The sequence below is a fragment of the Schistocerca piceifrons genome, chromosome 6, assembly GCF_021461385.2.
Source record: "Schistocerca piceifrons isolate TAMUIC-IGC-003096 chromosome 6, iqSchPice1.1, whole genome shotgun sequence".
In the NCBI taxonomy this organism is placed as follows: Eukaryota; Metazoa; Arthropoda; class Insecta; order Orthoptera; family Acrididae; genus Schistocerca; species Schistocerca piceifrons.
In genome coordinates this window covers 261,717,591-261,743,734 of record NC_060143.1, presented here as the reverse complement: position 1 = coordinate 261,743,734, position 26,144 = coordinate 261,717,591, and the positions used below count along the sequence as shown (strand labels likewise).

The window sequence follows — 26,144 nt, the reverse complement described above, 5'->3', positions numbered from 1 at the left end:
AATGGGCTATACACAATGCTGGTGACTACTTTGAAGGACAGTAAAACTTGGAAACATGTAGCTATTTTGTACGAGCTGTAAATAAATAGTTGCCACTATTAAAGTTCCAATCCTCGTATAAACCAAAATGACTGTTAATCATCAATAATAGTTGTGACTGCACCAGAAGGCAATTCCTGATCTGCAACCAATATGTCTATGTTAGAAAAGCATTCACCACCTTTTAGTTTAACGAACAAATCCTCCGCCTGTGGGAATAGACAGGAGTCCTTGACTGACTGAGACTTTACTGTGGCCTTAAAATCACCACAGAGGCATGGTTTCCTACTACTTCTGCGAATAATTACCAGTGATGAGGTCCACTAACAAGCAGCTACTGTTTCGCTAGCCTGCCTCCATAGCTGAGTGGTCATTGTAGATGACTGTCATGTGGAGGACTCAAGGACCCAGGGTCAATGGTCAATTCCCGATCTTTTTTTTTTAAGGACTGTAGAGTACACTCAGCCTTGTGATGCCAATAGAGGAGCTACTTGAATGAGAAGTAGGAGCTCCAAGGTCTCTAAAGCTCACAAAGACCAGGAGAGCTGGGTGCTGGCTTCATGCCCCTCCTTAATTTATCCAAACGACACTGCCTGAGGACGACATGGCAAGCAGGTTTGTCCTGACTGGCCTGTCTGTGGCCAGAGTGGTGGAGCTTACTGTTTTGATAGCATCTAACTCCTTAGTTAGTCTAGTTTGCACCCTACTTTCTCTTCAAGCATGTGTGACACTGGATGGGCTTGAAAAACAGGAGGCAGAAATAGTATGTGCAGTTGAAATGAATGTTTCTTCCTTAAAGTAGGCACAAATAACCACTCAAATTCTCTGAAAAGGTCTTTCATAGTTTGCAAAGGACTGGTGATATCCAGTCCAAAACACTTTGAACAATGGTAATTACTCCGGGAATGTTTGGTTGGTCCCATGATCAAGGATGGCAGCAATCACGGGAGGAACAATACAAACAGCACAGTCCAGTCAAGGGGAAGGGATGTCATGCAAGTAAAGAGGGAAAAGGGATGTCAGGGTAGCAGGACAAAGAAAGAACAGGAGGGGGGGGGGGGGGGGATAGAAACAGGGAGAACAGGAGTGCCCCAAAAATGCTAAGCACCAACACCCACAAAATCCCATTATCACGATACAACGGGGACTGCCAGGAATGTTTTGTGGTGCATAACATTCATCTACTGAACACAGCTGGAGAATATATCTTTGATGGAGACTTGCAGATCGCAGTGATTAGGTAACTAATAGGGCTTCGAAATATAAGCTGCATGGATGTGTCTCAGGTGACCAAAGAACCAGTGTCTAGCTGGAAGATTACAGGCCCTAAGCCTATCCAAAGTTCAGTCATGAGTGTCTATGGTGTTCCTGACACCTGTATGTAGTTTGAAGGGAATGAACTTGAGCCATTGACCCGTTTCTAGCAGCATGCTGGCACACAGTACGCAAATGTCCTCTCCTATGGCAGTAGCAACTCTCTGCTCTTTTAAAAAGACAGTCCTGCCAAGAATGTGTCAAGAAATAATCCCTGCATGGAGGAGTTTCTCATGTGGCCTAGAGCTACTTCTGGATCAGAAGATGAAATCAATGCTTGGGATGAACAGGATGTTTATTGGGGTTTGGTTTGATGGTTCGCAATTTTTTTAATGGAAGCAATGGAAGTTCTGCACTGTGTATTCTCAATGCTGCATGGCTGAACTGTTTATGTTGACCAGCAGGAGGAATAGAATGAGTGAAGGCATATTAACGATGCTATCTTGGAGCTCGGAAATTCCATTTCACTGCCAGGGATATCTTATGCACCTGAGCCAAAGCTAAAACTAACTCTGAATTCAGGTCAGACAATTTTAGAACTACAGATCTGACGTAGCTATCCACATCCGAACGAATTACTACATTTCACATTAGTGAATCTGCATAGGGTTGCCTGCATTGAGGATTGGCACACTAAAAAATTGACAATGGTGGCTTAATCCTATTAAATCTGCTATCCATGTCCTGTAAGACTGATTCTGAAACTTATGAACTCATGGAATTCTAATATAGTAATGACTAAATGTATTTTTTTAGCAATCTAAGTCATCACTAAGCCACAACTTTCAGTGAATGACAAGGCATTGGGATCAGCTGATGGCTTAAGCTTATGTAACAAACATATCAGAAGACCAGGATAAAAATAATTAGTGTTGATGCTCAAGCGAGGTTACCTGAAACATCAAGAAATATTGTTGAAGATGACTGTATTAAACTTGCAACTCTTCAGAATTTTCATCAAAGACTTGAAATGACGAGATGGCAGGCTGAGAAGGAGCTGCAAGAAGTAGTTGAACCTGCTGCTCATGCTCGGCTTCATTCTCATTCAGTTGCTGTTGATACTGTAGCTGCTGAGCTTATATCTGCTGTTGAAGATGCAGTAACTGCAAAGTAGTTCTGCATCAATAGGAACACCCAAGTCTGAAAGTCTTAACTGCTACTGTTATATCAGCAGAGACAAAATTTGTTGAATCTAATCAATGCAGAACAAAGTTTTGTACTAGTTCCACTAGACAAGTGAATGAAATTATGCAAAATAACAAAAATGAGTGTCAATGGCTGCCAAAACAAAGACTGAATGGCAATCCAAAGCATAAGTCTGTAATCACCACATGGTAACCTCCACAAATGATGACTGAAGGCAAGTGAGACTGAAGGCATACAAGCACAATTGGAGGTAGCTGTTGAAAGCAGTAGCAGCAGCAGCAGTGCAAACATAGGCCAGCTAACTATGTTGCTGGTGGTTGGTTACTCGCAAGAGGAGTGGTGCCAATTGCTACAAACTAATCCTGGCACTGCCGAGTGCATCCAGCACTGCTCTGCTATGGACTATCAAGTGTTAATATTCCATCACAATCACAGATCTGCTGGATGCAGCACACAGCATATGGGAAGAATTTACGTTCTCCGCATAAGGGATACTGCGGGTCTCTTCGGGTGCTACTTCCACCGGTTCATTGTTCTGCATTACAATGTGTCTGTGTACCCAGAAGAACATCACCTTGAAATTGTAAGCAAAGAAGCGTGTCATATATGGACTGGTTCTCTGCTTGAAACATGCACTGGATGTCTTGTACTGTACAAAGATATCTACAGAATGTGAAGGAATTTAGAGGTCAAAAAGTCTCCTCTGCTCTAGTTTCTTTCAAGACTGCTTGCACGTCATCATAATGGACTCTGAATTCATTTGGTAAGATCTTAAGAACCTGAGTGCAACAAACCACAGAGACTGCTCAGATCTACTATTGTAGACTGGTATGTAATCTGGGCTCACAAAAAATTTTGCAGCATTTTAATTTAAATACTAGTGTCATTCTCATGTACACTACAATTTCGTAAAACAGGTTTATTGGTGGCACAAACTAATACAAATGGAACGCCTTATTTTTCTACATAGTTTCTGTCAGCATAAATATTTCCTCACCCCCTCCCCCTCTCCATCAGACAGGAAGTTTTCAAATTCATTCATGGAAGAAAGAAATTGGCTGCCTCTGTACAATTGCACACATCTTGTTTGACTGCAGCATCATATTCAAAACATTCCCCTCCTTCAGTGAACCAAACATATGGGAATCACCTGCGGACAAGTCTGAACCATGAGCTGAGTATTTAAAAAATTGCCAATGTAACTTGGTGAGTTTCTCACAAGTTAGAAATGCTGCTTGCAGCCGTGCACTGTCATTCGGAGAGAGGATGCTGCAAATCTGTTTCTGGTGTCATTTGTTACAGTGCTGACTTCATCCAACAGCTTGCAGTGGGAGACCATATTCCTTCATCAGTCCATGTCATCATCAGCAATACACTTTCCGAGTCCCAAAGATAAGCAATACACTTTCTGAATAGCAAAACACAATAGCCAAAACTTTTTTTTTATTTTATTTATTTATTTACACGTCAAGTTTTGTAGGACCAAATTGAGGAGCAAATCTCCAAGGTAATGGAATGTGTCAGTACATGAAACTACAACATAAACAAAATAACAGATAAAAATAAAATGTTTATGAACCCAAAAAAAGTCAATCCATACATTTAAGTAAATGCAATCAACAATACAATAAGAATCAGATTAATTTCTCAAGGAACTCCTAGACAGAATAGGAGTGATCCATGAGGAAACTCCTCAGTTTCGATTTGAAAGCGTGTGGATTACTGTTAAGATTTTTGAATTTGATTGGTAGCTTATTGAAAATGGATGCAGTGGTATACTGCACACCTTTCTGCACAAGAGTTAAGGAAGTCCGATCCAAATGCAGGTTTCATTTCTGCTGAGTATTAACTGAGTGAAAGCTGCTTATTGTTGGAAATAAACTAATATTGTTAACAAGAAATGACAGTAAGGAACATATATATTGAGAGGCCAATGTCAAAATACCCACACTCATGAACAGGGGTCAACAAGAGGTTTGTGAACTTACATCACTTATTGCCCGAACCGCCCATTTCTGACCCAAAAATATGCTTTTAGAATGGGAAGAGTTACCCCAAAATATAATACCATACGACATAAGCAAATGAAAATAAGCAAAGTAGACTAATTTTCATGTCGAACGATCACTCACTTCAGATACCGTTCAAATAGTAAAAATGGCAGCCTTAAGTCTTTAAACAAGAGCCTGAATGTGGGCTTTCCACGACAATTTACTATCTATCTGAACACCTAGAAATTTGAACTGTTCAGTTTCACTAATCATATGCCCATTCTGTGAAATTAAAATGTAAGGTTTTGTTGAATTGTGTGTAAGAAACTGTAAAAATTGAGTCTTACTGTGATTTAGCATTAGTTTCTTTTCTACAAGCCATGAACTTTGGTCAAGAACTGCACTATTTGAAACCGAGCCAATGTTGCACACAACATCCTTCACTGCCAAGCTAGTGTCATCAGCAAACAGAAATATTTTAGAGTTGCCCGTAATACTAGAGGGCATATCATTTATATAAATAAGGAACAAGAGTGGCACCAACACTGATCCCTGGGGCACCCCCTACTTGACAGTACCCCACTCAGAGCCCACATCACAGCCATTCTCAACATTGTGTATAATGACCTTTTGCTGTCAGTTGCTACAGTGAGAGGTGACACCAATTGTGAGCTGCTCCCCGTATTCTGTAATGGTCCAACTTCAGGAGCAATATTTTGTGATCAACACAATCAAATGCCTTATTTAAATCAAAAAAATATGCCTAGTGTTCGAAACCTTTTGTTTAACCCATCCAGCACCCATGAGAATATAGTATTTTCAGTTGTTAAAAGACTTCTAAAGCTGAATTGTACATTTCATTGCAAATCGTGTGATATAAAATGATCAAATATTCTTACATACACACCCTTTTTAATAACTTTAACAAACACTGATGGCATAGAAATAGGTCTAAAATTGTCTACATTATTCCTTTCTCCCATTTTATAAAGTGGCTTTACTACTAACTATTTGAATAGTTCAGGAAATTGACCATTCCGAAAGGAAAAATTACAAATATGGCTAAATACAGGGCTAACATGTGCAGCACATTACTTTAATATTCTGCTAGGCACTCCATTATATCCATGAGAGTCCTTAGTCTTCAGTGATTTAATTATTGACTCAATCTCCCACTTGTCTGTACCACAGAGGAGTATTTCAAACATCAATCTCAGAAAGGCATTTGCCAAGCAAGTTATACGATTCCCTTTAGAAACTAAATTTTTATTTAATTCACCAGCAATGCTCAGAAAATGATTGTTAAATACTGTACATATATCTTGAGTTATCAGTAACAGAAATATTTTTCCTATTAACTGACTTTATGTCGTCGACCTTGTGCTGCCAATCAGACACTTCGTTCACAACTGACCATATGGTTTTAATTTTATCCTGTGAATTAGCTATTCTATTTTCATAACACATACTCTTTGCCTTCCTAATAACATTTTAAGCACCTTACAATAGTGTTTGTAATGTGCTACTGTAGCTTGATTGTGACTACTTCTAACATTTTGATATAATTCCCACTTTGTTCTAAACGATATCCTTATCCCACTAGTCAGCCGACCGGGCTGCCTATTACTGCTAGTACCCTGTTTAGAGTGTTCTAATGGAAAGCAACTCTCAAAGAGCATGAGATATGTGTTAAGAAAAGCATTGTATTTATCATCTATGTTATCGGCACTATAAACATCCTGCCACTCTTGTTCCTTGACAAGGTTTAAAAAACTCTCTATTGCTGTTCAATCAACTCTCCTACATAGTTTGTAATTATATGTGACATTTGTTTTAGTACAAAAGCATTTTAGTGTTAAAATTTGTGCATCATGGTCTGAAATGCCTTTCACCCTTTTACAAACAGAATGCCCATCCGGTAATGAAGAATGAATAAAAATATTGTCTATGGCTGTGCTACTGTTCCCCTGCACCTTAGTTGGAAAAAACACAGTCTGCTTCAGATCATATGAATTTAGGAGATCTATGAACATCCTTTTTCTTGCACCATCATATACAAAATTTACATTGAAGTCACCACATTTAACTAATTTCTGGTACTTCCTACAAAGTGACTCAAGAACCCTCTTTAGCTTGAGCAGATATTCTCTGATGTCAGAGTTAGGGGACCTATAAACAACAACAATTAGAAGTTTAGTTTCACTAAATTCAACTGCCCCTGCACAACATTCAAATATCTGTTCAGTGGAATACCATGATATGTGTATGGACTCAAATGGAATACTGCTTTTACGTACATCGCCACTCCCCCACCCCACAAGGAACTCCTTGAAAAACAGCCAGCTAATCTGTATCCTGGTAAAGGAAGCCTCTGAATTGACAAATTATTTAAATGATGCTTCGATACAACAATAATTTCAGAGTCAACATCTATAAGCAGTTCACTAAATTTATACCTCTTACATTTTGATGAAATATTCTAATTCCTTCTCTACTTGGACACATGATGTCCTCTGAAGGGAGCCCTTTAAGCAGGTATACCCATCAGCTGACTTCAATGTAAAAATGGTGCAGCTCTTAACACCAACCATTACAGGAATTTTTCCATGAATGATCCCATCACCACCCACTACACTGTCACCTACAAGCTTTGCCAGTCTCCCCTTCCCATATCCATTGAGATTCGGACCATGCCTAGTGAAACTCTGTCCACTGAGAGACCCAACTGGCACCACTGAAATGTGACCCATGCCCTCTGCCATCAGTGCCCTCTCCAGTCCCACGTTAACATGCCTAACAGTCGCATTAAGATGAAGCCGATCACGAAGCTGAAACTGTTGCACGAAATGCACATCAGTGCCACTAGTTTGAGTAGCTATGATCCTCCTCCATAAAATTCCTATATAGCTCCCCTACACTGCCAGTCACATGAGCCAACCCTGCACTAGGCTTCACAATGCTGGTGACTTGGTATTCATTCCCCAACACTTCCTTCAACTGCTGGCCCACACCTTTACCGAGCGAACTACCTAGCAGCAGAACCTTCTTCTTTCTGTTAGACTTTGCAACTGACCTAGGCCTCCCAACTGCTGAGGACTGCTGCATGTTCCCTACATCTAGAGGTAGAAGAGGCTCCTCTCCACTCAACTCTGACAGTTAGTCAAATCTATTGCATATACAAAAAGTGTAACTGTTTGACTACCTCCCCCTCCCCCTAGATGCTTTCCTGCCAACTTCCAGTTCCCAGTTCCCATTCCCCACCACCCTTTATCCTCCTCAACCTGCCTAGTTTCTCCTTTGCTCATTGTAACTGCACCTGAAGGGCACAGATCTTACACTCCTGCTCATCTATCAGTTTATTTCTATTACAGATTCTGCATTCCCAGGAGAGGATCTCGCTAGAACGCCCACTGGCTTCCCCCTTGCGTTCCCCCCAATGAAAATACTTCCAACAAATCCCACACTGTAACCCACTACTCACAAACCTATGACAGAGCCCACACTTCTCACTCACTTTTCTGGCGACAGTCAAGTTGTGGCCTTGGGCAGTGGCCCCTCTCCAACTTTACTCCACTAGAAACTCATCTTCTTGTTCTCTGGAGTATGGTGACAGCACATGACGAAAAGCCTCTCCTCTTTCTTCAAAGCGATTTAGTAACTGTTGACAGACGTCTTTGTGCACACTATTTTATGCCTCAGTAAGAAGATGTAGAGTCCACCTTACCAATATTTTTCTGTATGTAAGTGTGTCTGACATAATGATACCAGCAATTCCAACATTTATTCCCACGTGTGATGCAGTCTCAGCAACAGTAATGTGGTAACAGTCTTCCAAAAGCTCACACATGAAGTGAATATGGGTATAATTGAGGTTGGGCACTATTTATGATTTTGATTTTTCACTCTGTCACAAACTTTTTGAAATGTCTGGGACAACAGAACACTCAGGGTTTTCTCAGTGTAGCATCATCAAATTGGGCTTGGAGTCTCTTCAAAACTTTCACACCCTCGTTGATGAGAAAACAAATAATAATGTTACATAACAGATACTAGTACTTCTCGTTCACTCACTGCGATACTGAAATGGTAGATCCAAATGTGTCAGCAGTGTGCATGGCTGTACTCTATCCACTCTCCCACAAGCAATTCGCCATGCTACTCATGTTGCTATGGATTTCAACTGAACAAAGTTTTGGTTTATATATGAATGCCCCTGGTATATAATTTGGAGCACTCTCCCTCTTGCACAGTAGTAAATCTAGGGACAAATTGGTCTCTTTACATCAGGGACGGCCACAGCGTGCTAAACTGCACGCGTGTACAGATGTGCTGCACACGTGCCGTCAGGGCTCAGTCCACCTCGCCACTACTCGGCTTTCCTCGGTCTTTCGTGGCACTGCTCGGCACAGCATGACATTAGACTAGCTGTGCGATGTGACATCTTTTCATCAGGCATAGGGTGCGTCAGTTGATTCGTAGTGGCAGCCATGTTTATTACTTGCTATTTGTTAGTGATTTGTAGGAAGTTTATAAGTACTGTGCAGTGGTTGTTGCAACGGAACACACGCTCACAAAGAGGCGGGGTAGTGACACAACGTCAAGAGCCTTCAGAGCTGAATGGGAATTGCAATATATTTTCGAAGAGAAGGATGAAAATTCTCAATGTCTGTTATGCAGTCGCATACTCGCCGGGCACCGCAAATTTGCAATAGAATGGCATTATAACAGCACACACAAAGGACTTAATGATTTAGTTGGGTTGATAGATCAAACAAGTAGGTGGAATTAAGAAGACGTAGTGTTATGCAGCGAGACGGAACGAACACGAGTACCACTTACAAATCTTTGTGTTTCTGATGTTTGTATTTGTACATATTTGTCGTTAGAATTCGAATTTAGAGTTCACTCAATTTTTGTTTCCTTTTTTTAGCCTGCAACCGAACGTAGCAGCCTGTCTTTAAGAGCAAGCTACAAAATAGCGCTCAAAGTTGCAAGAGCAAATAAGCCTTTCAGTGATGGTGATTTCATCAAGGAGTGTATTGTTGAGGCGGCGGAACTCTTGACACCACTGGAAGTAAAGAAGTTTAGTGAAATTAGTCTTTCCAGACAGACAATAGCTCGCCGCATAGCTGGTATGGCAGCGGATGTCTACAGGCAGTTAATTGATAGTGCCTGCAAGTTTATTGCATTCTCGATTGCTTTGGACGAGTCGACCGACATTTCGGACACAGCACAACTAGCGATTTATGTTGGTGGAGTTGACACAAATTCGCACGTGACAGAAGAATTGTTAGATTTAGTACCAATGAAACACACAACGAGGGGTACTGGCTTGCTAAAAACAGTTGAAGAGGCAGTTGAAGCCGTTGGCCTGAACTGGAAAATGTTACTCTCAGTCACCACGGATGGAGTGCCAGCAATTCGAGGTGCTCAAAATGGGCTTGTAGCATTGACGCGTAAAAAACTAGGACGATCGACAGAAGATTTGTATGGAATTCATTGTTTTGTAGACCAAGAAGCTCTTTGTGCTGCGTATGCAAATTTGGAGCATGTGATGAAGTTGGTAGTCACCATAGTACATTTTTTGAAGTCGCTTGGCTTAGTACACCGTCAGTTTCAACAGTTTCTCATGGAACTGAATGAAGAGTACGGAGATGTTATTTACCACTGGGAAATACGTTGGTTAAGTCGAGGATCATGCCTCAAAAGATTTTTCACTTTAAGACTTGCTATTGTTGAGTTCCTGAAGGAAAAAGGAAAGGCATAGCCAAAATTAGAAGATCCAAAATGGATTGCAGACCTCGCCTTTTTAGTTGATCTGACTGCACACTTGAACGCTCTCAATAAGACTTTGCAAGGTGAGTAGCAGCTTATTTCTGATCTGATGAAAAAAGTGGATGCATTTAATAAGAAACTCGCATTGCGGAAGGAACAACTCATGAAAATGAATACCGCCCATTGCCCTACGCTCTCTAAAGTCAGAGAGAACGCAACTTCTGATGAATTCGTTTCTGTGTTGGAGGAGCTACAGGCACAATTTTCTAAATGTTTTCAGGACACTGCCAATCTGACATCTGTTTTTGAACTATTTTCTAGACCCTATGCCGTTTCAGTTGAAAGTACTCAAGTGCATTTGCAAATGGAATTGATCGATCTACAGTGTAATTCCCGTTTAAAGGACAAATTTTTTTACGTAAAAACTATCCAGGAATTTTACAAAGGTTTTCCTCGGGAAAAGTTTCCCCGTCTCCACAATGAGGCTGCAAAAGTTATATCAGTGTTTGGATCGACATACGTGTGCGAAAGGCTTATTTTGATTATGAAACTAAGTAAATCAGGATTACGTGGCAATCTGAGTGACGAAAATATGAGAAACTGTCTGTGTTTGTCCGTGTACCATCAGTTTGTACCGGATATGTACTTTATTATGTCTACAGTGAACCAAAAATAATTAAATTAATGGTGATAATTTTGTTGTATTTGTCATATGTTTTGTTGAGAATTGTATTGCACAGTAGTTCCAGAATATAAAATTTGCTTGTTTCACTTGTAGTTGGAATCACTTATTCCACATCATACTGCATGCTGTAGACTACTTTCAAGTTAAATGTTGTAAGAATTTTAGGAGTGACGATGTGAGAAGCAAGATATTGTTGGTGTTATGCAGTTTCAAACCCAGTGTTACTGTTATTTTTCTGTAGGTGTACGAACAGCCAACAAAGATTCAGTATTGCTCAACATGATGTGTTGTACAGAGCTTAATATTATCAAATGTCATAATATGAAACTAAGCCACATGCTAGCAGGGCGGTGTTCCTTACGCGAATGCACTGTCGCGTGCGGCGTGTTCATAGTTCCGCGCATGCGCGCGCAGTCAGCTGGTGTGGTAGTGGAGGACATGTGACGTCAGAAGAGAGCGATCCGCACGCGTGTCGCATTCTTGGCCGTCCCTGCTTTACATCCATGGTGGTGAAGAACTCTTGCCCTTTCTAAGAATGGTGGTGTAGGTACCTGTGGCCAGCTTAATCCATATACAGGGTTATTACAAATGATTGAAGCGATTTCACAGCTCTACAATAACTTTATTATTTGAGATATTTTCACAATGCTTTGCACACACATACAAAAACTCAAAAAGTTTTTTTAGGCATTCACAAATGTTCGATATGTGCCCCTTTAGTGATTCGGCAGACATCAAGCCGATAATCAAGTTCCTCCCACACTCGGTGCAGCATGTCCCCACCAATGAGTTCGAAAGCATCGTTGATGTGAGCTAGCAGTTCTGGCACGTTTCTTGGTAGAGGAGGTTTAAACACTGAATCTTTCACATAACCCCACAGAAAGAAATTGCATGGGGTTAAGTCGGGAGAGCGTGGAGGCCATGACATGAATTGCTGATCATGATCTCCACCACGACCGATCCATCGGTTTTCCAATCTCCTGTTTAAGAAATGCCGAACATCATGATGGAAGTGCGGTGGAGCACCATCCTGTGGTACGTTTAGCTCCCTGCTTGCTTTATTCGTCGACTTCCGCGAGCTACGCGTGAAACTTGCCCGCACGCGTTCAACCGTTTCTTCGCTCACTGCAGGCCGACCCGTTGATTTCCCCTTACAGAGGCATCCAGAAGCTTTAAACTGTGCATACCATTGCCGAATGGAGTTAGCAGTTGGTGGATCTTTGTTGAACTTCGTCCTGAAGTGTCGTTGCACTGTTATGGCTGTCTGATGTGAGTGCATTTCAAGCACGACATATGCTTTCTCGGTTCCTGTCGCCATTTTGTCTCACTGCGCTCTCGAGCGCTCTGGCGGCAGAAACCTGAAGTGCGGCTTCAGCCGAACAAAACTTTATGAGTTTTTCTACGTATCTGTAGTGTGTCGTGACCATATGTCAATGAATGGAGGTACAGTGAATTTATGAAATCGCTTCAATCATTTGTAATAGCCCTGTAGATGGCACATATAACCAAGCTGGGACTGCACAAAAGCTCTACAAATTTGGAGCATATATGCTCTATGTTTTACAGACCAGAAATCTCATTGAATCAGTCATCCTCAGAATGGTGTGGTGAATTGTAAATGTTCCTTGAAATATGCAAACTGACACAGGTGGTCTTCTCTGGAAGAAACTGAAACTGCTGCACATCATTCACTTCTCCAACCTTTTGATGTTTATCTGCACCTTCCATGTTGTTGTTGCTGGTTGGAGGAGGAAGAGTAAAAACAAAAAATGTCAACAACGGGGAGCCCGTACTGGCTTATTAATAGTGAAGGTTATGCTGTTGAACTTGTTATGTCAATGTATCCCTTAACTCGCTCCACATCCCTGGAAACTTTCCTTCTTGATAGGATCTATGGAACAGGATGAGTGAATGACTGAATGAATGATTGAACAAAGCTAGCAAACATGGCAATGCTAAGGATGTTCCAGTGTGGAACAATGTTCTGCTCTAATCTGTCCCACAAGACTTACAAGATTCAATATCTGAAATAGCTATGTGATAGGAAGGACTGTGTAAATATGAGCGGTCCTCTTCAGAAGCACATTGATGGAGCAGCCCAAGGATATTCTGCCTTCAAGTGACGCCATAGACTGGATAAACTGGATAAGGCATGCAGAAGCGATGTGTGCACAGGAAAGTTTACAGTATAGCATCTCCAGTAGTGTAAGGATATCACTGGATGAGACTAAATAGCTACATGCATTTGAGAACCTGAACAATACAATATTTCATTGTTCCGTCCAAGGTCTCTACTACGAAGCTAGCAGAAACAATATTAATATAACTACTGTGGTACATGTATTGTCCAGTTTTAGTTTCTGAAGGGGATTAGGATGGCCCATTTCCACCATTTAAGGAATCATAATGCATAAACAATGGAAAGTTCAGGCTGGAATATCTACAATATTACGAAAAGAATAGACTGCTACTTACCTTAAAGATGACATGTTGAGTTGCAGACAGCCACAATCAAAGGACTGTTACACATTTAGTTTTCAGCCAAAGCCTTCTTCAGAAAAGACGGCACACACACACACACACACACACACACACACACACACACACACACACACAAAAAGCAAGAACACCTAACACACACAACAGCTAACTCCGGCCACTCAAGCTAAAATTCTGCACACTACTCTGCTGTGTGAACGTAAAATCTTTTGCAGGATTACATTACTTCCAATTAACAGACAGTGCGACTGAATTATGTCATGATTAACAAGACATATGGTGAATGTTTATCATCATCGAAGTGAGTGATTGTTGCACATGGTGATGTTAATTACACACCAGCTGACATTAATTATTGCAGTGTAATTATATCTGATGAGCTACTAAAGAACTGCTCTAAATGTAAGCTTAGATGGATCTGAAATGTTTGTCTTGGGCCACAACTGAAAACTTCAAAACTGTTATTGTGTGTGCTGACCTGAAGACTTCTGCATATTACTGCTTCCATCATAAAACTGGTCACAATAATTAACAACTGAACTTTGAAAGGAATAAAAATATATATGTGTGTGTGTGTGTGTGTGTGTGTGTGTGTGTGTGTGTGTGTGTTTGTGTTCAAATGGCTCTGAGCACTATGGGACTTAGCTTCTGAGGTCATCAGTCCCCTATAACTTGGAACTACTTAAACCTAACTAACCTAAGGACATCACACACATCCATGCCCGAGGCAGAATTCGAACCTGCAACCGTAGCGGTCGCGCGGCTCCAGACTGTAGCGCCTAGAACCGCTCGGCCACTACGGCCGGCTGTGTGTGTGTGTGTGTGTGTGTGTGTGTGTAATGCTAAAATATGGTGTTATGAATGTCTTTCAGCGAACACTATCCCACACTTATTTACTCTTTCAGCTTTGAACTGATCAAGAATGGTGCTACCAAGGACGAGACTATGAAATTCAGGTCAGTTTCATCATACATTGATAGGACAATCCTGAGGCATGGAAGACTCATAAGTTTAATAGTTGAGGGAAGTGTTGGCGGTAAAATTGCAGAGGGAGATCAAGTGATAAATACAGTAGGCAGATTCAAATGGCTGCACGTTGCAGTAGCTTTTCAGAGATGAAGATGCTAGCACAGGATACAGTAGTGCACACAGCTGCATCAAACCAGTCTTCGGACTGAAGACCACAACATAGAACGTAACTATATTTCTGATAAATAAAATTTGGATTTCTACATAGCAGATTTTGCTTACAGTTCTGAAATGTATTATTTCACAGAAAACGAAAGTGCTATTTGGAAGAATACTATTTTGGAAAACAAGGAAAATATACCTCACAATCGCTACAAATAGTACAGAGAACTTAAACTGTAGCAATATTATCATTCATTGTTTGAAAATCACACAGCAGGATGCAAATAAATCCACCCTTATGATATTGTTCCATGGTAAACTGCATTTGATACAGGACGTATAGAGTACAGAAGTTGAAGCTGTGCAACAGATATGAGAAAATTTGTTAAGTGAATGAATATGATTTGCAAAAAATTATCTGAGTTAACTATTACTACAAAGTTAAATTGGAAATATAAGAGGAGAGGCAACAACTCAAAAATGTTGTGCATATAAATTAAATACCTTTATCATTTTGAAGCTTGTGTCCACCACTGATTTAGTCCAGACTTTGACAGCATCCTTACTGTAATCTAGCTTCCAACCATTATGGTTATCAAGCAACTGTTTCAGCTTTTCAAAGTCCTGATCATCAGCAACCTTCACAACTCCTACTTCCATCTGAAAAGAAACAATGAAGTATATTTTCAAGATAATAATTTACAAAAATGTTTCATTTCATAGAAACTTCCTGGCAGATTAAAACTGTGTGCTGGATTGAGACTCGAACTTGGGACCCTTGTGTTACGGGGCAGGTGCTCTACTGACTGAGCTACCCAAGTATGAATCAGCACTTCCACCAGTACCTCGTCTCCTACATTGCAAATATCACAGAAGCTCTCCTGGGAACCTTGCAAGAATAGCACTCTTGGAAGAAACATGACTTAGTCACTGCCTGTGGAATGTTACCAGAATGAAATTTTTATTCTGCAGCTGAGTGTGACCTGAATAGACACAAGATACTGGTAGAAGTAGAGCTGTGAGGACGGATCGTGAGTCATGTTTGGGTAGCTCAGTCGGCAGAGCACTAGTCTGCGTAAAGCACCAATCCTGAGTTTGAGCCTCAATCTGGCATACAGTTTTAATCTGCCAGGAAGTTTCATATCAGTGCACACACTGCTGCAGAGTGAAAATTTTGTACTAAAATTCACTTCACTGTTACAGAAGAGTCCCATTAATCTGAATTAATTGGGACCAGACCTTATTCGGTTTACCGATTTGTTCGGATTAGCCGGAATTACGGTGATGAGTTTCTAGAATGAGGTATACCAAGCAGATAAGTAGGTACACCATGGTAACAAATGGGAACAAGTGTGGGAACTATGGCTCACTCTCACTCCCTGCGCTTGTTGTTGTGCGTTGTTGAGACCTTTGTAGTGTCTGAGATCAGTGCACTGCGAGTTGGCTTGCAAAGCACTTGGTTATGTGAGTTATCGCTCACTGGCATGCTTAACAGTTGTATTGCATTCATTCAGGTATAGTGGTCTACGTATTTTTGTCATGAGTAAACGGAAGCATACAACATTAACTCTCAAAGAAAAACTGAATGCTTTGATGCGGATAGACAATGGTGAAAATGTAGCTAAGCTAACAACAGAAATGGGTGTTGGTAATGCAACCATTTGTGATTGGAAGAAGAACCGAGTGAAGGTTGAACAGTCCTGTGCAACGTCTTCGGGAAAAACACTCGAAATTCGGCAGACTTTGAAACAGTCCCATTATGATAAAGTGGATGAAGCTATTTTCCGTCGGTTTATGCAGGAAAGAGAAAGGGGAACTCCTTTGAGTGGAGCACTGGTTCAGGAGAAGGCTGTTTACCTGAACCAGTTAATGAATGGTGATGAGTCTTTTAGAGTGAGTATGGGTTGGTTGGACAGATTCAAAAAACGTCATGAAATCCATCAGCTAACAATTACTGGAGAGAAGCTTTTTCTGACCGTGATGCAGCATTGGAATACTTAGGTGAGTTTGAAAAAATGATAAGAGAGGGAAAGTATTCTCCCCAACAAATTTATAATGCCGATGAGACTGGCCTTAATTTTAGGGCATTGCCAACAAAAAGCCTGGCATCAAAAGCAGAAGACCATGCTCCTGGTTTTAAAATGTGCAAAGATCGTGTGGCTTTACTAGCGTGAAAAAATGCTGCTGGTAATCACAAGCTGCCTTTAATGCTGATCAGCAAATCTGCTAGGCCCAGAGCTTTTAAAAACTGCAACATGAAGTCCCCACCTGTATATTATCGCAACCAGAAAAAAGCATGGATGGATGGTAAACTGTTCAAAGAATGGTTTCACGGCCAGTTTGTTCCCTCTGTTCGACAGTTTTCTAGGGAAAATCATTTCTCTCCCCGTGCAATCCTTTTGATTGATAACGCACCATCTCACCCCAGCACTGAGGAATTATGTGATGGAGAAATTGTGGCCAAGTTTTTGGCGCCGAATGTTACACCACTTCTACACCAGTTGGACCAGGATGTACCGCAAACATTAAAACTGATTTACAGAAAACAATTTTTAAGAATGCTGGTCCAAGATGATGGCCTTCCTTTAGTGGACAAAATGATAGAGAACAATGTGAAGGATATTGTTTATTGGGCCGGTGAGGCATGGCAGAATATTTCAGAAAATACTCTGAGAAAATCGTGGAGAAAACTGTGGACATCTCTTGAATTTCAGGACAACCTAGTTGAAAATAAAGAGGAAAATCTACTACAAATGATACAGACAATCCCTGGATGTCAAGAAGCTAGTGAAGGAGACGTAGTTGAGTAGATGGCAGCGGATGGGGCATGTGTGGAGAACATTACTGATGCTGATTTATTTGCTGGTATGACTGAAGACCAGGAAGAACTGGACTGCTGTGACAATGAGCCTGAAAGTGACAAAGGAGAGCTGGTCAGGGTGTATACGCGGATAAGGAAAAAAAAATTCCCGGATTATTCCCAGTTTAAAGTACACTTCCTCCAGGGTGAAAATACACTTTTTCCTCAGAACTGTAGAACTTACCAGTCTTTTGCATGGTTATGGTTTTATACACCGGCGTAGACTTTCCTGGAACTTTAGAAAACGAAACTCAGGGAACAAAACACGTTTTGGGCCGAAGTCTGACTTTCAGCAGCATGTACACTGAATATTTTCGAATTACAAAAGTATAAACTCGAATGCCACCATCACCGCATGTTACTTTCCGAAGCATTGAAATCGAGTTTGCGATACGCTTTTGTAAGCCAATCAGAGCTCACGTCACGTGATCTCGCCAGCCGACAACAGCAGATATTCAGAACATAGGATAAGCGATGCAGTCAGCCCATAGCAACATCACTATTAAGTAACGCGAACACACTAATGGGAAAAGTTAATGGTTTAAATTAATATACGTAGTGTTGCTACAAGAAAAGCTTTCACAGATAATGTTGCGCGTTTTACACTTTGAGACACATCACACAAATGTGCCAGTAAAATTTTTTAAGAACGACATAAATGTCAGATCTTCTGGGCTCGAAGTCATTCTAAATGGTCGTCCTCAAAGAGTTGATTTTTAAATGAGAGTCAAAAGCACTGCAATTTAAGAAATTCATATTAAATTCTCGCATACAGTTCATCTTGCGTAAAAGGAAATTTACTGTGAAAGTAAAGATTTTCAATCCTCCATTCGCAATATTTTCCTGGGACCTGTTAGGAATAGGTTCATTTCAGCAGTCGCCAGAGGGCGCCAGATAACAAGCATCTCCGCGCTTGCACAGCTTCGATGATGCAGGAAGCCCGTATGTTCATACGTGTAAAACATTAAAAGATCTTACATAATGTCATAAAAGAAACAAGACATTAGAGGAGACTCCAAGAGCACGGGTATTTCGTGAACCATACTGAAATGCATAATTCGGCTTAAAGTGCACATTCGTATGTCCAGATTTGGATGTAAATTTTCTTGGAATACCAATATTGTATTATCTCATGTTTGGTTCTTTTTTATGGCATAAGGCCATATGTGCTTTAAGATGAAAACATGCACCTGAAATGCAGCGAACAATTGAAACTAGCCAATAGTGTGGAATTAAACACTCCGTTTCAAATAAATTGGCTGTTTCAGCGGAAAAGTTAATAAAAGCCAAATTTCTTTAGCAAATCGACAAAAATAATTTCATTGTTCTGCAATGCGGTTAATGCTTGACTGTCAGAAAGGGGAAATAAAATAAAATCTGAAACTAATAACATATTTTAGCCTTCCGTAATTATGTGACTGTATTTTAATTCACTTGATAAACCCGCTCACAGAAATCCATTTTGTTTTTATTTGACGTGAGAAAAGGAAACAGGAAAATCACTATAACATAAACGCGGGTCACATGAGACTACCCACCTCCCTATTACAACTTAAGGATGCTCTGTAGATCTGCCCTGGACCTACGATATTTCCGAACTGGAGAAATACTAGAGAGTGGCGCACCTCCTCCCTCGAGGGTTTGAGGTAGGACAAAAAAATTTTTTAAAAAATCGACTTTTCAAAAATGTCCATTTTGAAGTGCACATCTTTCTGAACAGTCTGATGCATAAAACCTGTGTGTTTGAGAAAATGTAAGACATATTATTTGGTCTTAGACATGCCAAAGTGTAGTGCCACGCCTCTTCACACAGCATTCTTCTATTGCAAATCACTGCATTTCGCTCTGTGGAACTCAAACGTATACCATTTTGTAGCGGGTGCCATCAAACTATATTCAGAACAGTGGAAATTAAAATGTCCTGTGGTGCCTCTCCTGTTCCCAGTCGGCCGGTTTGACAACCTGCCCCTGTTTTAAAAACTCACAATAAATACTGGATGGGATTATAATCTACTAGCTCATCAAAGTTCGTCAAACGTTTTGCTACACGAAAAAACCAAATATCATTGCCTAATACTGGAAAAGCTATTAATACGAATAGTACTCCAAGACTGGTGTGGTTTCTCTGATTACGCGTATTTTGTCACTGTCTGTTAGATAACACAAAATAGGTCTGCCTAATATTAAAGCAATTGTAACACACACCGAATAAATGACACTGTTTTGCCACAAATGCTCATTTTTTATAACACGACAGAATATAATCATGAAGTAGCAATATCAAATGCTTATTAGGCCTACTATAAGCAAAAAGTTTCATGTTACGAAATAGTTACACATTTAATTCATACGATCTAGCTTCTGAAGCACGAGATCGAATAGTAATAGTACAAAATTTTTATATAAATTTGGAATCGTCATATTTGTGTGATGTCCCCATCTCTTCTCCTTCCTCGTTCTAACAAACAATCTTGTCATCACTATTTCTGTAACTATTCCTGCCAGGGTTAAAACTTATTCTCCGGTTAACTTGACTAACCCTGCCACAATCACCGTTTCAGTTGTCCCGCGTGTACTCTCCGGTTATGCGTTATTACGTGTTCGTACATCGCGTTTTCTGCGCTACTCCCAGGATAGAACTTTAGCGGCTGCTAGCCGGGGACTTTACAACTGGCCTTACCAGTGTAGTGTTCTGGCAAAAAAATTTCTACAAAAACTTCTAGGATACACCGAGAACATAATACGTAATCTTTCTTACCTGTTATTCAATGGGGTTGCGTTTCAAAATCATGTGAATATTCGATAGACTGACGTGCGCTGGATACGAGGCACTTTGTGAAACAAAGTCTTGCACCCCCTCCCAGAAATTGCCGCCAGGGGCACATACCCCGGTTTGCCCCAGCCCTCTATATCCAGGCCTGTTGCTCATGCGTGAATCTGACAGCTTAGGCGTGCAAGTAAACTTTTTTCCAGGTAGCATCTGGCTGCTTAATGCTACTGCATATACAGCTAACTGCCACACTTTTGTAGCCAGAAGTGGGAGAAGGTACTACTCACACATAACTCAACAGCGCATGCGCATGAGCTCACTCGCAACTGCTCAAATGAATCTAAAGCAAGCAGTTGTGATGTCACGCTCATTGGAGGCAATTTGTTGTTATGAAGCATTGCATAGTCTTCCTAAAGCTTTTGACACATTTTGCTGTTGCCAGACGCTTGTATGAGCACTGTGTTTTGTTGCTGTATATGGCGCATTTCCTTTGCAATATAAGTTTTATTTTCATTTTTTCTCTCATTCATGTGTTATTGCTGAAGTATTACTCTGGAGTAGCGGGATACAGTAATATCCTTTGTTAGAGTATCGGTTCTTACCAGTCAAAATTACAAAAATTTAATGAAAATAAAAACAATGAAAAATTCCCGGAATTCTAAAAAATTCCTGAGTTTTTCCTGGTTTTCTCCCGGATGAAAAAATTCCCGGGTTTTTCCCGGATCTCCCAGTTGTCCCGGGTCATATACACACTGCTGGTGCTTCACAGTGACGCAGCAGAAGCCCTTGACCTCGCACTACATTATTTGGAGCAACAGCCCACTGCTAAACCTGCTGATTTGATGTTTATGAGACGATGGCACAACTATGCATCATATAACAGACTGTTTTCATTACGCCAAAAAACAATGACTGAGTTTTTGTCACCTAAAAAGTGATAAAATGTCTGCTATATTTTGTTTGACAGCTTTTCTTTCATTGATATGCTATATTTAAACCTAATGTTTTCTTGCCAATTTTTCTAATACATGTTTACTGTACCGTGTAAATTAAAATAGTGTGTATGTACAGCAGTTTACTGCACAGTTTTCCATACTTAGACAAACATTTTTCATTTTCAGACTAACCGGGGTTCGGATTAGCGGGACTCTGCTGTACTACCAAAGGTTCGTCAATTATCTATTAAATCACTTTTCTAAAAGATGGTGCAGGTGAAACTGAATGGAAATTTTGCTTGTGGGAGGACCAATTCAAACTTATGACATCAATCATTCATGCAATTAAAGTACTTTTCACATTTTTTAAACACTGCTTTGTCAGTAAAAATGTTGTCTGTGACAAAGTGGGGACAGATGAGTATATTACTGTGGACACCAAAGATTCTTGATGTATAAATGAAGATACAATGACAATTAATACAAAAAAATTTCACCATCTCACCTTTTGCTAAGAGCCCAATGTAAGCAATGAATTCCTAGTTAACCTGTTGTTACCTCAGGTTCAGACTACATAAAAATTATAATTAGTAGTGTGGATAGTCAAAGATGGCTGTCTGAAGTTGCTTTGTTGAGACTGTCCATCGACCAAGGTTGCTAATGCCTGGACGAGAACCGCGATCATACACCCTGACCGGGGCCGCCGTTCTGGAAGATGGACAACTGAGTTGGGGAACAGGACATGGTAATTTGGATGCCCGGGCAAGCTACAAACATGTGCAGCATAAGCGGACACTAGTTGTTAAACATGTGCAGCATAAGCGGCCACTAGTTGTTGCTGCCGGATCCACAATGGAGGGACACCAGCCTCCACAAGGATGCTGTTTACAGGGCTTGTGCGGACAGCGCTGGTTGCGAGTCAGATCCTGCAGTGAAGTATGGGGTCAAGCAACCATAATGCAGAAGGCGGTGCTGAACTGTAAGCTAGGCTCCCATAATCGAGATGGGACTGAATCAACGCCTGATACAGTCGTAGAAGGGTAGACCGATCGGCACCCCAGCTGGTGTGACTAGAGCAATGTAAAGCGTTAAGATGGTGCCAGCACATTTGTTTAAGCTGCCGAATATGAGGCAGCCAAGTCAAATGGGCATCAAAAAGCAATCCCAAAAACTGATGCATCTCCATCACAGCAAGAGGTTCGCCGTCAAGATAAAGCCGTGGCTCAGGGTGGACAGTGCGATGCCGGCAGAAATGCATGACCCAAATCTTGACAGCCAAAAACTGAAAGCTGCATGATACGGCCTAAGACTGCACCTAGCGGATAGCACCCTGCAGCTGCCGTTCAGCAACCGCAATGCCAGTGGAGCTATAGTACAGGCAAAAGTCATCAGCATACAAAGAAGCCGGTACAGACATCCCACAGCTGCAGTGAGCCCTTTGATAGTAACTAAAAAGAGGCAGACACTCAATACAGAGCCTTGCGGAATCCCATTCTCCTGGACACAGGAGGAACTATGGGAGGGATCAACTTGCACGCGGAAGGAACAAAATGACAGAAACTTTTGAATAAAAAATGGGAGCAAGCCCTTAAGACCCCACCCATGAAGTGTGGTGAGGATGTGATGTCGCCATGTTGTATCGTATGCCTTCTACATGTCAAAAAAGACGACAACCAGATGCTGTTGGCAGACAAATACCGTACGGATGGCAGACTCCAGGCAGGCCAAATTATCGGTAGCAGAGCGGCCCTTATGGAACCCACCTTGGGACGGAGCCAGAAGACCCCGAGATTCAAGTAGCCAACTCAACCTCTGGCTCACCATGAGTTTGAGCAACTTTCACAGAAAGTTGGTGAGGCTAATGGGGCGGTAGCTGTCCACTTCCAGTGGGTTCTTGCCAGGTTTCAACATTGGGATGATGATGCTTTCCCACCATTGTGACAGAAACTCACCCTCAACCCAGATATGGTTGAATAGGTCTAGGAGGTGTCGCTGGCAGTTCACCAAGAGGTATTTGAGCATTTGATAGTGGATGAGATCTGGCCCGGAAGCCATATCAGGGCAAGCAGATAGGGAACTTCGGAATTCCCACTCACAGAATGGAGCATTGTACGATTCAGGGTGGTGCATATGGAATGAAAGGCTCCGACGTTCAAACCACACTTTCAGGGAGTGTAAGGCCAGCGGGTCATTAATAGAAGTGGAAGCCTGAGCACAACGCTCTGCTGAGAGTTCTGCAGTTGTGTCGGAGTCAGTACAGACTGCTCCATTTAGGGAATGCCCAGGTATGCCGACGGGGGTCCAATAGCCATAGAATCGCCTAATCTTCGCCCAAACCAGTGACGGGTGCCGCTTATGACATTGGAGGGCCCACCTGAGATTGCGAATTGCCTCAGCAATTTCTGGTGACCACCAAGGCACAGTCCTCTGCCGAGGGGACCCAGAAGAACAGGGAATTGCAGATTCCACTGCAGAAACGATGCTGGTGGTGACCATGTGAACCACACATCAATGGTGTCATGAGAAAGAGGCTCAATAGTGGCAATGGAGGCGAACGAGTTCTAGTCAGCCTTATTCAAAGCCCATCTGGGGAGGAGCCCAGATGAGTGATGCTAGGGCAGTGACAGAAAGATCGAAAAGTGGTCACTACCGCACAAGTCGTCATGCACAAGCCACTGGACAAATGGTAGAAGGCTAGGGTTACAGACCGAAAGGTCGATGGCTGAGTACGTGCCATGCGTCACACTGAAATGTGTGGAGGCACCATCATTTAAAAGAGAAAGGTCGAGCTGTGCCAACACTTGCCCAACGACAGTGCCTCGACCTGTTGCCACCAATCCACCCCACAAAGGGTTATGGGCGTTGAAGTCGCCCAGTAACAGAAAAGGTGGCGGCAGTTGGGCTATCAGCGCAGCCAATACATGCTGTGGGACATCACCATCTGACAGAAGATAGATACTGCAGATGGTAACAGCCTGTGGCGTCCACACCAGAACAGCAACAGCCTCTAAAGTTGTTTGAAGAGGGACACACTCGCTGTAAAGAGAGTTAAGGACATAGACGCAGACTCCACTGGATACCCGCTGATAAGCTGCCTGATTCTTATAATAACCCCGATAGCCATGGAGGGCGGGGGTTCGCAACGCCGGAAACCAAGTTTCCTGGAGAGCAATGCAAAAGAAAGGGTGAAGGCTAAGAAGTTGTAAGAGCTCAGCAATGTGGTGGAAAAAACCACTGCAATTCCACTGGAGAACGACATTGTCCACAGCCAAAAAAGGCGTGAAGGGACCGAGAAGGCAGATTACGGCGCTGGGTCATCCACCGCCACCGAAGGAGAGCCTGAATCAAGGACGATTGTGTATGAGGAAGAGGCAAGATTGAGGCGGTCGGGGGACACCAAAAGCTGCAAATCGTCCTCAGAAGACGAAGTGCGGGAGCTCTGTGATCTGCCGCTCCTGGCACCTTGAGCCACTGACTGATGGCAGCTGGAGGATGCCTTAGAAGGTAGACTTCCAAGGGATCCTTTCCATGCAAGAGAAAGAGAAGTTGGAAGAGGCTAGTGTACCTCAGTCAGGAGTAGGGGGGGGGGGGGGGGGGCGCTGGGACCGATATCCCTGGCAATTTGGGGGGTTGGTCTCCCAAAGGAGGTACCTCGGGAGCACCCAAAGAAGCAATGTCCCCCATAGACATGGGGGAAGAGCCAGGGCGGCCCTAAGGGCCCATTGGAGGCTTAACAACCGCATGGACAGCTGTCGCCACCGGAGGCAACGAAGTCGCAGTCGCAGCATATGAGGTAGTCATCTGTACAGGATGAAGCCGTTCATATTTCCTCTTCGCATCCTGATAGGTGAGCCTGTCTAGGGTTTTTATTACCATAATTCGTCACTCCTTATGGAGAACAGGGCAGTCAGGCGAGCCGGGGGAGTGGTGCTTCTCAAAGTTGACACAATTGGGAGGAGGTGCACACGGAGTGCCCAGGTGCTGAGGACGACCGCAATCCCTGCATGTGGTGCTGGAGGTACAGCGAGACGACATGTGGCCAAAACTCCAGCACTTGAAGCATAGCATATGAGGAGGGACGTATGGTTTCACGTCACAATGATAAACCAACACCTTGACCTTTTCAGGCAACGAGTCACCCTCAAAAGCCAAGATGAGGGCAGCAGCAGCAGCAGCAACCCTGTTTTCTTTGGGTCCCCTATGCATGTGCCGGACGAAGTGGACACCCTGTCGCTCTAAGTTGGCATGTAGCTCCTCATCCGACTGCAAAAGGAGGTCTCAACGAAAAATAATACCCTGGACCATGTTAAGGCTTATATGGGGCATAATCAAGACAGGGATGTCACCAAGCTTGTCACAGGCAAGCAACACTTGCGACTGGACTGGGGAGGCAGCCTGGATCAAAATCGCCCCGATGGGTATTTTAGACAACGCCGCCACTTCCCCAAACCTATCTTCGAGGTGGTCTACGAAAAACTGGGACTTTGTTGCCTGAAAGGTCTCTCCATCAGTCCTGCAGCAAACTAGGTACTGAGGCGAATACAGCTCACGAGACCGAGTCGCCCTACGGTCCTCCCAAGATGTGGCCAGGGAGGGGAACGATTGGGAATCATAGGTCGCAGCATCAAATTCATTTTGTACGCGCTTAGAGACTGCTGGAGCCGAGCAACCACTAGCTTGATTTGATTTAACCCATTTCACTGTGGGTCATTTGCCCTGATGCCACCCACTCCGACCAGGGGCTCTCCCCACGGGCGCCGCCCAGCCTCAGCAAGAGCCAACTGGTGGGATGGCCATTGCCAGCGAGTCCTGGTGCCCCAGAAGGATGGGCACCTACTCCTTGGCATACACGGGGAGGTCTCAGCTAGGGCATCAGCAGTGCGATCACTGTGTTGTCAGGGGGCTACCACAAAGAGGGTACATGACAACCACACCACAACGGACTGGCTACCACACGGGATTTCAGGTGCCAAAATGGTCCAGAATTGTCGTGGGTGCG

The 26,144-nt window shown here is 42.5% G+C and overlaps 1 protein-coding gene across 10 annotated transcripts in view; it reads right to left on the bottom strand.

Moving 5' to 3' along the window:
* LOC124802891 (START domain-containing protein 10-like) overlaps positions 1-26,144 on the bottom strand; it is a 137,881-nt gene that overhangs the window by 77,010 nt on the left and 34,727 nt on the right. For 9 of the 10 annotated variants that reach the window (XM_047263945.1, XM_047263943.1, XM_047263944.1 and 6 more), the window contains one exon: positions 15,085-15,240. In XM_047263945.1, coding sequence (XP_047119901.1) covers positions 15,085-15,240 — 156 coding nt within the window. Of the gene's footprint in view, positions 1-15,084; positions 15,241-21,650; positions 21,789-26,144 lie in introns of those variants that run through there. The other variant, XM_047263950.1, reaches the window with a different exon arrangement.